Source organism: Callorhinus ursinus, unplaced genomic scaffold (genome assembly GCF_003265705.2).
Source record: "Callorhinus ursinus isolate GAN/ISIS: 27379988/994484 unplaced genomic scaffold, GSC_fseal_2.0 scaffold36, whole genome shotgun sequence".
NCBI lineage: Eukaryota > Metazoa > Chordata > Mammalia > Carnivora > Otariidae > Callorhinus > Callorhinus ursinus.
Window position 1 is genome coordinate 15,085,908 of NW_027397098.1, and position 17,123 is coordinate 15,103,030.

General features: G+C 55.7%; 1 protein-coding gene across 2 annotated transcripts in view; it reads left to right on the forward strand.

Moving 5' to 3' along the window:
• ADARB2 (adenosine deaminase RNA specific B2 (inactive)) overlaps positions 1 to 17,123 on the forward strand; it is a 412,902-nt gene that overhangs the window by 283,433 nt on the left and 112,346 nt on the right. Inside the window, exons 2-3 of one of the 2 annotated variants that reach the window (XM_073879972.1) lie at positions 4,792 to 4,878; positions 12,725 to 13,632. In XM_073879972.1, the coding sequence (XP_073736073.1) occupies positions 4,792 to 4,878; positions 12,725 to 13,632 (995 nt within the window). The remainder of the gene's footprint in view (positions 1 to 4,791; positions 4,879 to 12,724; positions 13,633 to 17,123) is intronic. The other variant, XM_073879973.1, reaches the window with a different exon arrangement.

The following is a 17,123-nucleotide window of genomic DNA, read 5'->3' on the forward strand; positions in this document are numbered from 1 at the left end:
TCCAATCTATAGAATAAGCAAAAACAAAGCCACAAGGCCTGTGCGCGCACGCGGGCCGGACTGCATACCATCTCTGCTTCCGGGTAGACGCCTGTCTTCACCATCGGCCATCCTGCATTTTTCCTTTCGTATGAAACAATACTTTGATGCTTGCTTCACATCGTTTATTTTCTCATCCAGTCACGCTTTTTATCTGTTAATATTTTTTAAATGACTAAGTGTAATTTACATGTGGAGAAACATATCCTGCACCTGCTATGGCTCATGACAAACAGGTACACGCATGTAACACATCATTCCAGAAAGAACCCTCCTGGGCCTGCCCAGCAGCCAGCACCTGACCCAGGAGGCCCCCCTCCCGACTTCTCTCCCCAGAGAGCAGTTTGCCTGTTGGGGAACTTCATATAAATGGAATTACTTAGCACCTTCTCTTTTGTGCCTAGCTTTTTTTTTTTTTTTTTTTTTGCTCAGCATAATGTTTTCGAGATTCATCCATATTGTAATATATTTTAATGCTTCAATTTTCTTCATTGCTGATAGTTTTCCATCCTATAAATGTAGCACAATTCACGTATCCATTCTTCTGTTGATGCGTATGCAGGATGTTCCTAATTTTGAGCTGTAATGGATAAAGTGTTAGCTGTTCTAATGGGTGTGTCCTGACAGGCTTGTGATCTTAATTTGCGTTTCCCTAATGGGCGATGCTGTGGAGCACTTTGGGTGTGCTTATTATTGGCTTCTGCATATTCTCCCTTGTCGAGTTTCTGTTCACTTATTTTGCCCATTTTTTTAAAATTTGGATTTTTTTTTCCCCTTTATTATTAAGTTGGAAGAGTTCTTATATTCCGGAGACAAATCAGTTGTCTTGATCATAAATCTATTATCCCAATCTGTGGCTTGCATTTTGTTTTCTTAACAGTGTATTTCAGTGAGCTGAAATTTTTAATTTTGATGAAAACTAATTTCTTTACAATGAGTGCTTTCTATATCCTAAGAAATCTGCCTCCTGAGCATTATGAAAGTCTTTGTATTTTCTTCCACAAGTTTTATCATTACAGCTCTTACATTTGGGTTTATGACCCATTTTGTGACAATTTTCGGGTATGGTATGAGGTAGAGCTCAGAATTCACTTTTCCCAAGCCAGTGTAGAGTTCTTTCAACACTATTTCCCAATAAGACTTTTCTTTCACCCCATTGTATTACTTTGAGATCTTCATCGATTTGATTGATCATATAGGTATGATTCTATTCCCAAATGCTGTTTCGCTCGGGCCTATTTATCTGTCTTTAGGCCACTCCCAAATTTTATTTGTTCTTGGTTATCAATATCCTCAACGAATGTGATCTCAGATAGCTCCAGGGAAGAGCTTCTGCTCTCTGAAAGTGCCTCCCACGTGCTCTGGAAATACACAAAATCACTCCCACGGGGCCCTGGCCATTTATTTTGCAAAGAGTGGTGAGGTTTCTGATGCAAATGTCCTGGATCACTTCAGGAGGTGCGTTAGGAATGCTGCGCTATGCTGGTGACCACCAGGCCTTCCCTGGAAGTGACCCTTGGCTGGATCCAGGGAAGCCCCGGGCGCACCCAGCACCACGGCCAGTTCAGGGCCCCTGCTCTTTCTGGCGCCCGTTTCCAGCTGGTGCAGGGCGTGCCCAGTGCCCCTTCCAGATACTTCCCCACAGAAACACCTTCTCCTTCCTCCAGACTTGACAACGGGGTGGAGGGCAGCCGGGAGCGCGGGGAATTCTGTGAGCCAGCTTCTCTCGGCATATCCCAAAGGTCCAGAATTGAGTAGAGTACAGCCTCCATTTCCCATCAGGAACCTGCATGAGCCCAGTCTCAGGACTGTGGTGAACCAGAGGACAGCACGAGCTGGGAGCCAACCCAGCGCAGCGCCACGCAGACACTGTGCGTGAGGGGACAGCCGCCAACAAAGCCGCTGACAGTCAATCATTTGCGTTGCAGTTTTTCCAAACCAAAAATGCAGTCCCTGCCATCCTTCCTAACGACATGCTAAGGCTGCAACCTGCCTCCTCTTCGTACAGACGAAGGCGAACAACCGGAGAGCCGGGTGGGTTCGCCCAGCAAACAGGCAGGCAGCTCCCTAGGTGTCCTGCTCTGAGCGGGTTGGTGTGTTTGAGCTGGAAATCCAAACTCCACTACGCTGAAGGAACTGCTAGGGCATAAAAGAGGTAGGGTTCAGATAAAATACTGAGCGTCCCGTACAATGTGACTTGTTAAATCGTGGTGAAACATACAGAAGGTAAAATTCGCCATATTGACCATTTGAAAGCATATGGCGCATCAAATACATCTAGATTGTTGTGCAACCATCACCACCATCCAGAACTTTCTTATTGTCTCGAACGGAAACTCTGGCCCCTCATCCCCTAGCCCCTGGATCCCACCATTGCATTTTCTCTGTCTATGGATTCAACCCCTCTGGGGACCTCAGATAAGTGGGTCCCATTGTATTTGTCCTCTACTTACTCCAATCTGCATCATGGCCCCAGGGTCCATCATGTTGGGTAATATTCCATTATGTGCATGCACTACACTGTATTGTCCATTCATCTGTCAGTGGACACTCGGATTGCTTTTAGCTTCTGTGAACACCGGTGTGCGGGTATCTCTGTGAGACCCTGCTTTCGATGCTTTTGGGTGTACACCCAGACGTGGACATGCTGGTTTCAGGCTCCCTCCATCGTGCACAAGGATGCCGACCCCTCCACAACCTCACCACCCACTGCCTAGTTGGCTTCTTTACGGCAGCCATTCAATGGGTGTGAGGTGGTAGCCCAGTGCGGCTTTGATCTGCATTGCCCTGCTGATGAGTGTGTCTGTTGGCCGTCTGTATGCCTTCCCTCGAGAAATGTCTATTCAAGTCCTTCGCCTTAAGTCTGGATTTCAGATAGACTGGATAATTTTTCAGTATAGGCATACCCCACACAATGCTGGAGATTTATATATACTAAATAAGTATCTGCTGTTTATCTAACTCAGTGTCTGGTGTTTTTATTTGATAAATCTGGCAACCCTAGAAAGCAAGAACTTTGAGCACCTACAACAATCTTTAAATATTTTGCAGCCTTGCTAAGGTGAGCTCTGAAATGGTTTGATGTATTTTTGTGGGTGTTTGGCTGGTATCCCTGCTTTATTAGAAAAATGTAATTTCATTTTGAGATGCTCCAGACTAAATCATTTGAGCTTCACACTCTTTGTGTAACATTATTGGGCGCCCTTAATGAAATTATAACTCAAGCAAGAGATTTCATTCCCTTGTAGTAAATTAGCTTGGGCTGTGAGGGTTTGGGAGAGCCAGTCCCTCCCTGGCTTATTCTTCTCGTTCCGTAGAATGAAGAAAGAGAGGCATTTTATATTTGAGTTATTTATTGTTCTCTCTGAGTGAACATTATATCGTTGCCCGTCCCTACTGGAAACAACAGCTGTTAACGGGCTCCTGAATGAATTTCAATGTGAACTCCCCTGGCCTCTGGAAAGCTTGGGTAAAGAGAAAACAGGCTCAGAATTGAAAGAAAAAGAGCACATTTCAGGCCTGGGTCTGAACGCCTGAAGGCTAACTGCAGCTAAAACCACTAGCTGAGGTTTTCGTGCAAAGTCACACTTAGATGTGTGCAAAGAGGGAGCCCCACGAGTCAGCAGTCCCCCTTCCCGAGGACAGAAGCAGATGATGGCATGGGAGCCACCAAAGACCCGGCCCTCCGGTGCCAACGGATTCCTGGAGGCAGGGAGTGTCCCGTGGCAAAGTAGCTCAGCCCCCATGGGCCAGGCCAGCCACGAGAACCACCAGGAACCGTACAGGGACAGGCGGGCATCCGAGAATGGGGAGGTCTGCATGTGCCATCTCTGGACGCGCTCCCCTCTGCCCCGGAATAGGTTCCTCTGTGGACAAGTGCTCCCAGCTTCTGAGGCTGGATTCAGTCGGTGGAATCTCTACAGAAAGGAGCTTTTCCTTTGGCCCCTTTATTAGTCCTTTTTTAATGTCTCCCAGGTGCATTCCCTTCCCCCAATTCCCGAATCCTTCCGTTTAAGAGAGAGATTGTGGGCACTGTAGGTCATGAGTGGCATTGTCTCGGGTCTAGTGGCCCACCCTGGGCTGACTCGGGCCAGGTGTTGCCTCACTCCCCCCACCAGGGTAAGCGGAGGGCGCTCTCCCGGGCTCCTGCCCCTGCTTCGTCACACGCCCATTTGCAGGAGGGACGGAGGGGGCCTCCCCCCCCCGCACCCCTTCCTCCCTGGTGCGCCGCCGCTTTTCCCTCTGCCCAGCCGCTGGCTGACCGATTTCTACATCCTTGTTCAAGCCCACAAAGCAAGTTCTCCGCTCACGGGGAGAAGCGGTCTTGGCTTTATCTGCATGATTCTTGTTTAATTACGGCTTTTTTTTTTTTTTTTTACTTGCTTCACTTCCTCTCTGTGAAATGCCCTGGGTCCCAGGCTCTGCCCCGCCCAGCATCCCATGAGCTCACGCAAGGTTCTTGCCCCAGAAACAATCGCTTTGAGTTTTGAGGGACACAGAACAAGAGGAGGGGAGATGCCAAAAATGAGAAAAGAAGAAAGATGGAAATCATAAAGTTGAAAATTGAATGGAGAGAGTTTGATAAAAATGCTGTCAGAAATTCAATAAAAGACTGAACCAGAATGAAGTGGTTGAAACCAAAACGAGCTTTCAACCTCCCTTGTCCAAATCCTCAGTAATGAGAACGTAGGAAAGCATTGAGTTTTTCTGAAACTCGGTGTCAAAGTGCATTTCCTGTTCTTTTCTTTCCAGACAAAGTAAGCATGTTGTCAGCTTTCACCGCTCCCTTCAAGCACTTAAGCCCCGGGGCCACAAACACGGAGGACGAAGACAATCTAAGTAAGCAGTTTCCCTTCCCTGTCGAGTGGAGGGGGTCCCGGCCCCATGCGCAGGGGGGGTCCTCTCCTGTCCCCAAACACTGAGACCCTCGGGGTGCTGGTGGGGACTGTCCGGGCTCCCCGAGCAGGAGGCTCTGCTCCTGCCCCCCACCCCGGGAACCCCATCCCCAACACGAGTCCCATCCCCATGAGGGATCCCTTCCCTGCCATAAAATACCATCCTCACCTAGAACCCTCTCCTGCCTGGGACCCTGTCCCCACTCGGAACCCCGTCCCCATCAGGATAATAGGAAGATATTAGCGGCGACTCTGTAATTGAGAACTCCAAAGACTGTAGGGAAAAATCAGTTCTCTTGAACCCCTCTCCTCTCTCTTTTGTTTTTGCCCTTCAGAAGGAAGGAGGGAAGGGAAGGAAGAAGGGAGGAAGGGAGGGAGGGAGGGGAGATGGGAGAGGGAGGGACAGAGGAAAATGAACACAGTAGGACCATTTAACAAGGACAGAGCTGGACGGGTGCCTGCCTGTTGGAACATTTCTGGTTCATAAGGAAACCGGGGAGGCCCCAAAGCAGTGTGGAGCGGGGATGGAAACGCGGGTCCCCCTGCTGAGACCACGGAGGGGCCCCCTGGGCGGGCAGGGCTGATGGGGGGGTTCCTGGACGTGTCCGGCACGCTCTCAACCCCTAAACCACACAGACCCCTCCTGCATTTCAGAATTACCTCACAGCTGGGTCACCTTCCGCCCAGTGAGGTGGTGCAGACCGTGCTCCCTGCCCAGAGCAGGGAGCTTGCGGGAGCTCACGAGGACCCTGACCAGGGCGCGCGGTGGGGGACCCGCACAGGAGTGGGGGCCACCCTGCCGTCGGCTAGTAAGACGCACAGCCAGCAACAGGACTGGAGGCTGAGGGCACAACCCCGCGTCACTGCACAAATCAAAGTCACAGAGTCATGGTGCCTCAGAAACAGAGCAGACCCCCCCCATGTGGAATAGGGACAACGTCCCCGTGGAAATCAGAACGCAGGTCTCTGGGCCATCCATTCAGGGCTCCCTCCCCAGAGAAGTTGGGCAAATGCTCGTTTTTGTTGTCTCAGGGTCTAAGCGGGAAAATCTCCAGGACCCGGTGGGTATATTGATAGCCACTTCAGAAATGTGGAATACACACACACACACGTGTGTACATATACACATCAGCCAATTCTAAGCACACACACACACGTGCCCCAAGCTGAACTGGACGTGCATGCAAAGCGCTTTGATAAAACACCTGGAATAAACATGTTGAGAAAGAAAATCTTCCTCTGCTTCCTCCTCTTTCCCCCCTTGGGGTGATGGGACCCTGCTGAGCGTGGTTGGTGCCCAGTGTGGGGTGAGACCTCGCAGACATGATCTCGTGCCGCCACTGCTCCCCGCAAGCCCGAGCCAGGAGCCCCAGCGCCTCATGTGCATAAACTGAATCCCAGACTTGAGATCGGAATTCAATAGGACAATGTGTGAAGACGGCTAGCAAGGACCTGGAAGAGAGCAAACACTCAAGTTGGCTATTTCCCCTAATCGGTGGAAACCTACAGAGAACAACTTTGAATTGTTACATGTTAGAAAGCCTTTGCAATGCTTGGAAAATCCTTACTTAGAAAACCCTTATTTTCAAACACTGTTCAAAGACAAACCTCCAATCAATGCCCCGTCTTCAACTTCTAGTCTGCCGACACGGTCTCGGCCATTTATAATCCAAGCACCCTCGGAAGGTGGGAGAGGAGAAAGCGGGGTGAGCGGGGTGTGTGTGACATGTGTGACGTGTGCATGCACACACCTGTGCAGGGGGGAAGGGTGGGCTGGTAGAAGCGAGTGTGACTTTGACTCAGGTGTGTTTGGGCTGGTGTCACACAGAGGTGCTCTGCCCGCTCCGTGTGTGGAGCACGTTCTGGACCATCAGGCAGGCTCCCCCGTGGCCACCGGCACTCACTGCCACTCGTCCCTGGAGCCTGAGCTCCCAATGCCAAGGGCAGAGCTGGTGTCAGGGGTCAGTGACCAGAGAGACTCAGCCTGGGAGCCCATCTGGAAGCCAGCCATCAATGGGGTGGGTTTCTGCTAAGGGTCTCCTGGACAGAGCCACATTGTTGAGACTTCTGCTCAAGCGGGCAACTCTGAAAGCTTTCTCCTTAAACGCTGAGAGGGAGTGAATCACTGCCCCAGCGTGGTCACCGCTGTGCCTACCACTGACCCAGGTCACCCGAGGAGGGGTCACTCCCCGAGCTGCAGTCTGGAGGGAGGGAGACCAGCCCACCACACCCGCTTGATCCTCACCCAGATGTGGGTCAGACACCATGTCCAGGACCACGTGGGACACGTCCTCAAAAGGAGGCACCTTTGCCTGCTGCCTAGCGTCAGGCCTGCACTTCCGCAGCCCGAGTCAGCAGGCCCACGTGGCCTCTCGGTGTTCCCAGGGCATGGATGTGCCTCGGCGGACCCCCTTCCCATGCGACTGCTCACCTGCCAAGCACCAGGGCCTCCCTCTGGAGTGAAGGGAGACTCCAGACCATTGGCCTCGCTCCTGTTGGCCCCCATCTGACGCAAATGGGGCAGATCAGATGGCCGGTCCCTGGTGCCCTACCACCTGAGGCCACGGCTGCATCACTGTTGGCCACGCGGTGCGGACGTGACTAGTTGGAGAAGTCTGGCTGCCTAATAACCAGACAGACGCTGGCCCCAGAAAGGGGACGGCGGAGGGGGGTGAGGCACACGCATGATACACAGGCTCACACATGCTGCCTGCGCTTGCAGGAGCCGGAAGGCCCTGAGACCACAGAACCTCACCCTCCATGTGGCCCGCCCACGTTTGAAGGATGGCCGTCAACGCACAAGTGCAGCCTGCTAACCGGACTTAACTCTGTGAGGATATATTTCACCTGGAAAGTAAAATTTTAGCCACGGCCACACCAATGTAAAATTCAGTTCTTTCTTCCTAAAATGCAATTCTTTCATGCATTGGACCTCTAAACGTAGCACCACTTTTGCTGACACTTTTTGCCAAACAGGAGAAGCAGTCACGGGCTCCGGAGACGGATCGATGTGTGAGAGAGCAGAATGGAACGGTTGCTTTATGTTCTCCCGCACGTCGCTCTGCCGTACATACTCTCCTCGGTGCCTGGCGGTCACCGAATTGCTGGCCACCGGTCTGTGGTATCTGTCTAATGGAGCTTGAAGTCATCTGCCTGCTTTTTTTCTAATTTCCACAACGAAGGACACGTGCGACTGTCTGAGTCACAGAAGCCGCAGTCTGAGGGTGTCTTGTGTTCGACGCCGTGAGGATGAGGGAATTCGCCCTGGGCTGGCATGGACGCTCAGAACACCTGCATGTGTTTTCCTCGGGACTGGACTTTGCCGAGGAAGGCACTGGAATCCAAGTCAGAAATTCTCCAACATGACGTGAGCCCTGGATGGGGGCTCCCTGGGGTGGTGGGAGCCGCCAGGCCCCCAGATCCATCAGCCCTAGTTCTGCTCCCTAGCAGTCACCCACAGGCTGACGTCCGCACGCTGAGTGCACCCACACGCGCAGACACAGAAAGAGTGGGGGGACAGGCAGACCCGCAAAGGCACCTCAAGGTGCAACTGACCTGACAAGCGAGGCCATGTCTGCCCCCCCCATGGGGAGGTGAGTTTCTCGCAGAGCTGCTCCGAGCCCGACCGACTGCGAGTCCCTGAGTTATGACTGGCAAGCAAAGCAATTATTTGGGAGAACGAATTCCAGGGTAGAATTAAAGGACTCACTAATTCTTATAACCTAGTGTGACCCGTCCGTTTGAGCTGTTCCAAGTGTACAACAAATACTTTTTCAGAAACAAATCATTTTTATCATGTAATAAACATTCTCATGCCAAGTCCTGCACCCCGGGACCCAGGGAGAGTCTGGGCAGGTGGGGGCCGCCGATCTTCTCTCAGATCCTTCAAGGCAGGGGCAACCGTCACCTCCACGGTGGCCGTGATCAGTCATCACGAAGCACACAGCCTGGAAGCCCGTGGCGCTCACGGATCACCGTTTACAGATCACGTGGAAAGTTTCACGGGTTGTCTCCCCTGAGCCGCACAGCAGCCCCCACGTGGCGGGTTCTGTGCGCACCATTCGGCCATCAGCGTGCTTTCCTGCGGTCCCCAGAGGAGCTGGTGCTCATGCCGCCCGTGAGGCATGGGGATGGCCCCCCAAGAAGGCCAGAGAGAAGTGCACGGCTGCTGGGTCAGTGCCGGAGGTGAGCTCCCGGATGACTCCTGAACGCTGGGAGCCTGCTGCCCACATCGGGCTGCCTCCGTGTACGGGATAAAGGGTTCGAGATCGGCACATGCCTGAGGGGTGACTCCCCCAGGGCAGACCAGGCCCTGCTCTCCTTGGACGAGGACAATCTGCGTCCCCCTCCCACCTCAGGGTGACCCACGGGGCCCAGGAGCCGAAGACTGTGCTGGGAAATGAGCCCCGTGTGCTTGGATGCCTCAGGGCCCAGACCCAAGGGAGTATGTGTGGGGCAGGTCCTGGGCAGCGTGGCCTCCTGACTCTCACCTCTGGGTCATTCTGACAACAGAGAACGGAAGCCTATTAACTAGTGGAGAACGAAGTGGTCAGGGGAGGGGACCGCGAAGGACCCCCTTCCCTGGGGAAGAAGGAAATGTGACTTTGTGAAGTCGGAGCTGGAGTCCCATTAGAAATTCACGTGGGACCACTACGGCAAAAGTCCCACAAACCAGTCGGGTTTTCACGGCAGACCTGGCAAAGTGGCGTGTGGTTTTCCAGACACGGCCCATGTACCTCTAAGCAGCTCCGGAGCTGCGGCGTGGGTGGGGTCGCTCCGCGAGGCAGCCTCCCGTCCCCTCGCCATCTGTCCCCTGGGGACCAGGAGTCACCGTGCGCGTCTCTCCCACGGGACGGCTGTTGACTCTCAGAAGCTATGACGCCAACCGAAAGGGAGAGACCCACGGTGTGTTTGTGTTGCACTCTGGGGCCCACAGGCTCATGACAGAGGGATGCGCTCAGACCCAGCCTCGGGCCAGCCCAGAGCCCGTGCCCTGTGACAGGACAGACGCCGCTACCCTGCCTCCTGGGGGTCCCCAAATTCCAGGGGAAACTCATCAAGGAAGAGCTCAGCAGTGTCTGCCTCTCTCGTTCCTGCTATTTTCAAAAAGATGTGTTTCCTGTATGTCTGGGTTTGGGCTGAGCCTCTTCCCAATGCCCCTTTAGTTCAAGCTTGGAATAATCTCCTAGGGCAAGCGCCGTTAAAACCCACATTTGCCATTTTGAGAAAGTGGAGTTTGGGCACGTGGAGGGACTTGCCCCTGGCCACACGCATCTGAGAGGCAGGGAGGACACTGACGTCTTGTGTGCTGGAGCCCCAAGCTGGTGGGGTGACCGCTGCTCTGTCTGCCTCCTGCAGCTTTAGCCGGCCACGCTCGGACCTCACAGGCCAGTTAAACAGAGCATGTGGGCCGAACGCCCACTCTGCGTGCTTCCAAAACCAGAGGTTGTGGCTCATGTATCCGGGACAGGGCCCAGAAACCCACTTTTTTTCATCAATTATTATTCATTGTTGGTTATTATGGAAGGGGCCTTCATGCCACAGTCTGATAACCACGGCTGGTGCCACGGACAATGGTACCGAGTGCAGCCGTGGGCGCTGGGAGTCAGGGCAGGAGGGCTTGGCCCGCGACGGCTCTTCCTCCAAGATAACCCTTTCTCGTGGCCTGAGATGCTGGCCACTTCTCTCTTGCTACCAGTCTCACCAATCCCCACCCTGTGTGAAATCAGTAAGAAATTGGAGCACTCCCAGCAGTTCTGAACGCAATCTAGAATGGGGCTTTTTGGCTGGGTTGGGTTTTTTTTTTCTCATCTTCACGTTCAATTTGAGAGGCTGCATGGTTAATCTGAGCCACTGTCTCTGGGCCTGAAATTCTCCCCACCCTGGCAGAGCTCTTTGCTACTGTGCCCAAGACCCATAATCCTTAACAAAAGAGGCAGAGACTAAGTGCTTGATATTTGGAAGGTAATTATTTCTGCTAAAATAGGCTGCAAATGAATGCCATCCACCTTTAACTTACAAAACCCTCGGCATCACGCCTTTGAACAAAGTTACCTCTGCAAACCTAACACCGTATGGAAGCAAACTGCTGGAGGAAATGCCAACTGAGCCAATGCGCTTGCAGTGAGCGGCTGGGGTTTCGCAAATGGAGAACACGTCCCCTAGGGCGCGTCCCCCAGAGAGGGCGCCTCTCCTTGCTGGCACGCTGCACATCTCCGTTATACTCTCCGCTGCAATGCCGCGAGGGCAAGGTCACAGAGTCTGCTGCGCTCACCGCTGCCCGGCTTCTGGGCAGGACTGAGGGGCGCCCACACGACGTCTGTTCAGGAACCACGGGATCAGCCCCAAGCTTCCATGTGCTTAACGAGAACAAACTCACTCCCGACTGCCGGGGACTTCTGCATGGGCCCCGCCTGGCCCCAGGCGGCCGCCTCGCCTCCCATACCTGCCCAAACCAAGGGCCGACCGCGCTCAGCATCCTCATTGCCTCCCAGAGCCCAGCACATGGTGTCCCTGTGAAGGAGCCAAGAAATTGATGGGACGATTCTGTGTCTGTAAAGTCAGTTTTACAGCAGCCGCAAACATTCCCAGGACACTGCCATTTCAACCAACGAGCCCGGATCAACCGTTTCCCTCTTTGAGCCTTGTTTCTTCTAGAGCATGGTGCCGTGATCCCCACGCAGGATGGATTTTAGGAATAAGAATGTCTGAGGGAGCCTCCGTGAAAGGCACCTGCACCGCTAACCACTGTCACCCTTGGCGGATTTCAGTGGAGACCTGAGGGGTCAGCGCCCCAGAAGCACATTCACCTGCAGAGCAATCGGGACTCTCCTCCCGTGGTCCCCAAGTCATCCACACCTGAGATTTCCTAAAAACAACAGCGTTATCAGCCATGAGCAGTCCAAGATGGCCAGGCCACAGAAGTTAAATTATCATTACATGCATCCTCCACCTACAGTTAGCAAAAGTTTGCTAAATTTGCTTCATATCATTTCTTGCCAAGGAAGGAAGGAAGGAAGGACGGACAGAAGGAGCCATCACAGACACCAAGGAAGTGGCCCCTGAGGCCGCATGCAATTTCCTCCTTGTGTCTTGGGGGAAGTAGGAATATCTCGAATCTTTACCACCTGCGTGTGATTACACCAACAGTCTGTAATGTCTGTGTCCGTATAATCTGAACTTGTGATATCCTTGTCTACGTATTATTTTCATCGTATAGCACATTCCTGAGGTTCATCCACGTTGACGCACAGAGATGTAGCTCATTAAACACGGTGCCACGTAGCAGTCCGTTGTATGAGGACACCACCGTTCACCCCCCCACCGGCCTCGGCGGGAAAGGCCTCCCTGACCTCAGCGTTGCCCACAGCTGTTGGGGGCACAGAGCCGCCTGTCCGTTTGGTTGGGGCAACGCTGAGGGTTGCCCGGGCCCAGGGCAGGCGGCTGGCCTCAGCCCCGACCCACCACAGCCCATGCCCAGAGCAGGATACAGCAGCAACGCGGGGGGGCCGGGCGCCCCACACACGCCACCCCCAACACCTCCATCTCAGAAATGCGTCTCTGCAAGAACTGCCTGGGAATGCGGGTCCTCCTGCCTCCGGGCAAATGGCCCCCACTTCTGGGGTGCTGCTCCCCAGGTCTCCCCGCAGGTGCCTGCCCGGAGCTTACCTCCCTGGCTGGCTGGCCATGCTGGTGGCGGGCTCGCGTGCGCCGAGGCCCGGGTCTGCGGCCCAGCGGTGCTGTCGTCAGCTGCCAGTGCCCGGGGTCACGGCTGTCTTTCTCACCTGCAGGTATCAGCAGCGCCGACGTGAAGGAAAACCGCAACATGAGCAACCTGGAGGCCCGGCCCCTGCCCGCCAGTGATGGGGCCCGAGGCGGCACGCCCGGCATGAAGAGGAAGAGGCCCCTGGAGGAGGGCAATGGCGGCCACCTGTGCAAGGTGCAGCTCATCTGGAAGAAGCTCTCGTGGTCCGTGGCGCCCAAGAATGCACTGGTACAGCTCCACGACCTGCGTCCGGGCCTGCAGTACCGCATGGTGTCCCAGACCGGCCCGGTGCACGCCCCCGTCTTCGCTGTGGCCGTGGAGGTGAATGGGCTCACGTTCGAGGGCACGGGGCCCACCAAGAAGAAAGCCAAGATGCGGGCAGCCGAGCTGGCCCTGAGGTCCTTCGTGCAGTTCCCCAACGCCTGCCAGGCCCACCTGGCCATGGGCAGCAGCGCCAGCCCGTCCACGGACTTCACCTCGGACCAGGCTGACTTCCCTGGCACGCTGTTCAAGGAGTTCGAGCCGGCCGCCCCCGGCGATGCCTACGCAGGCCGCCGCCCCGCTGATGCCGGGCTGTTGCCCTCCGCCTGCCGGAGGGGACGACTGCTCTGCCACCCCCTGGACCTGGTGGGCCCGGCGCGGCCAGACAGACCCAGGCCGGGCCCTGCGGCCCCGGGCGACAGGAACCCCGTGGTTGTGCTGAACCAGCTGCGCTCCGGCCTGCGCTACGTGTGCCTCGCAGAGCCGGCCGAGAAGCAGCGCACCAAGAGCTTCGTCATGGCCGTGTGCGTGGACGGCAGGACGTTCGAAGGCTCGGGACGCAGCAAGAAGCTGGCCAAGGGCCAGGCAGCTCAGGCTGCCCTCCAGGCTCTCTTCAACATCCGGCTGCCCGGCCACACCCCCAGCAGGAGTAAGAGTTACCTCCTGCCCCAGGTGAGATGCGCAGGTGCTGGGGCAGGTGGTGTTCTTCAGAAGCTAGGAGGACAGGGGTGGTGGCAGGCACCCGGCAGGCCCCTCTGCTCCCAGCACTGCAGGCTCACAGGGCCCCCAACCCCCTCCCGAGAAAGCCAGGCTCTGCTCAGCACCCTCCAAAGGCCCCCTTTCCCAGCCTCATCAGGAGCAGTTTTCGGGCGTGTGGAGAGAGTGAGTCGTGTGGGTGTAAGGAGAGAGTGTCCACACCCCACGTTAGCAGAGCCGGCCCTCGTGACAGTGATCCCCACCCCCCCGCGAGGGGCAGGAGTGGGGGCCCTGGTCCGCAGAGAGAGGCCTAGCAGGAGGGAGCCCGGCTTCTTCCCCAGACCCGTCGGCCGCTGGGTGGAGAGCAGCATGCGTGAAGTGTGTGCCGGGGTGCGGTCTGGGGGCATCTCCAGCTGGGGGTCCACAGAGAGCCCCGCGACTGTGGCTTCTCTCATCTCGGTGGTGCCAACTGCAGGCAGGTGCGCGCACAGCTGCCTGGGCACCCCAGCCGGGCCAGACGGAGGCAGGGGTCCGAGGCCTAGGCCAGTGCAAAGCAGAGGGCTCAGGGAGGGAAGGGGCGCTGGAAGCCGACGGCACAGCCACGGCACGGCCTCTCTGATCGCGACAATGGGTCTGCTTCACACATGGGTTCGGGGAAGACTGTGTAGTGCCGTCCATGTGTCGGGAACTATCCTGATGCCATTTTGAAACATCCTTCCAAGTCTTGTAAGTGCTCACGTGTGCACATCACCCTTTCTCTCGCCGTTCTGAGAACGATCTGTGGGCGCTGCTTCCGGGTCAGATCCAGCGTTCTTGTGCACTTCAGTGTCAACCAAGGACAGACGTGTCACGGGCGGGTGGGAGTGAGCCCTCCGTGGCTGTGCGTCCCCGCAGAGCACCAGCGCCACACAGCCATCCGAGCAAAGACAGCAGGACAGAGCCCGGAGCCGAGCCTTGACCCAGGCAGGCATTCACTCGTTCCTTCCTTCACTCACTCGTTCACTTGTTCCTTCCATCCTTCATTTGCTCCTCAGCCTGGTGGCTGCAAAGCCAGAAGGGATCCACCCCCACTGCGGGGTCAGGGGAGGGAGGAAGACCACTGAACAGGAATCCCCATTTCTCTGCGGCCTCTGCCCCCGATTCCTTCCTTTCATTTGGGACATTTGTTGAGCATTTTATGGAGCGGGTTGGAGGCGTCTAGACTGCATCGCCGCCTGCCTTGCCTTTCAACCCGCCTTCAAGGGACCCACCATCCAACCATTTGTGGAGCAGCTCAGCACCCGAGCCCGTCCCTGGGCACCTCTGAGGGGGAGGCTGCAGCCCTGCCTTCTCCTCCTGCACCCCTGTTCTGTTTCACGTCTGCCTTTGTTCCTTCCCACCTCTGTGTCTCGGGTGTCTGTGGCTTAAACCTGCCAACGGCGCCCGAGGAAGCCACTGTGCTCCCCAGGGCAGGGTGAGCCTTCCCCGAGGAGGCCCCTTGCCCCGGCCCACAGCAGGCCCCCGCCAGCCGGGCCTTTCTCCCCACCCCAATGAAGGTTGGAGGGTGTCAGGGAGCTCTGGCCGCGACACCTTTCCCTTTCATGCTGTCAACCCTGAGCCCTTGGACAGAGGGACCAGGCGGCACCACGGCTTTGTAACAGCCGTTCGCCCCAGGACGCAGGACACCACTCAGAGCCACGGCCGCTGAATGATTTCTCTGTGACAGTCCGCTAACCACCCTGACTGGATGACGGAGGGCGCGGATCAGCGTGAGGGGTGGGGCCATCCATCACAGCCAAGGCACTGCCATCCTGGAGGCTCATTGCCTGCTCGCCTCACCCCTGCACCCCCAGGCTGGGTGGGGCTGAGCAGGCCAGGGGACCCAGGACCCGGTGCCACCAGGGGCTTGACTGAATGTGAATCCCTGTCTTGGATGCGGTCTGGATTCGGGGGCTGATCTTTAATTCAAAGACAGATCCCAAGAAACCCTGTAAGCCCTGCTGTGCTTTCTTGCTCTGCCCGACACCGCCCGCCCCGTGGTCCTGGGGTCACCTCACTGTGCTGTTAGTACCTGCACCAGGAGAGCGGCCAGGCACCCAGAAAAGGGAGGCCCCCCCGACCCATGGCCCACTGCGGAGGACGGCAGTCCTGCTCGCCGCCAGACTGAGCATTCCAGCGTTCCCAGCCCTGACTCCGGGTCTGCCCCATGCAGGGTGGCCTTAGTGAGCGGGTGACAAACCAAGAGTGTGGTGGGCTACAGAAGCAGCGTCTCTAAGGCTTTCACCCAAGGCTCCGCCTGCCGTGAACAAACCCAGAGTGCTCTCTGCTGGAAGCTCCCTCTGTAAGTGATACACACTGAAGGAAAGATTCAGACATGCTGGCACACAGAGCCATGTGGGGTGCGTATTTAACGCCACTGTGGGCCCCACTTCAGTGGGGTGCTGGGGCGTGGAGCGGGACCCCCGCAGATCTGACTTCCACACAGGTGGTCAGCTCACCTGCACCGTTCAGCCTGGAGAGCAGGACCACGCGGGCCTGGCAGGGCGCGCCGGACGCTCACTCTGTCCTGAAGACAAGTCTGGGTGAGCGCAACCTCCCCAGCACCCGCGGCTGAAGACCTGCGGGGAGCCTGTCCGGAGTGGCCACTGCACTGTGCTGGTCACCCAAGTATCAACCTTGCTGGGGGTGTGGGACATTGACTCCTCCAGGCTGAGTGTAACTCCCCACCAGGGAAGGCAAATCGCATGCACTTGCTTCCACTTCTAGTTTGAAGGAGGAAGTTCTGAAGAACAATATGCTCAGTGACAATTAAAATCGTAGGTATTGATTTCTCTAGGATCTGATTTTCACCAATTCTTTTATCAGGGGCGTTTCTCAGAACTGGGCTAGTTTCGTTCCTTCACTTCCCCAAGATCTGGCTTTGGGTCTCTTATCCAGAAGGCTGAGACCAAGACTTCATTATCAGGTACAGACCTGAGGGGGGGTCTGTAACACTCACAAGTGTGCAGGCTGCGCATCTGCAAATATCAGTTGATAAGGATCATCGACGCAGACCAGGAGGTAGCTGGCCCGTTTTCCTGGCCTGCACTTGGTACACCTTCTCAGGGCAGGACTCCTCTAGCTTACAAGATCCTCGTGATAACGAGACCGTGTCAGGATCTACAGACGGTCCCCAACTTAAGATAGTTCAACTCGACAACGTCTAAGCTTTACGATGCTGCAAAAGTGATACGCATTCAGTAGAAGCCATTCTCTGAGTTTTGAGTTTGGGTCTTGTCCCGGGCTAGTGGCCTCACGAGCAGCTCCCCGTCAGCCCCGCAATCACGGGAGTAACAGCAGATCCACGGACAACATACCATACCCGCCATCTGCTCTTCACGGTGAGCGCCGTATTCCATATGCTGCGTGAGACCGTCAACACCGGCTTATCAAGTAGGCTTCGTGGGAGAGGATTTGTCCCAACCGCAGGCTGATGTAAATGTTCTGAG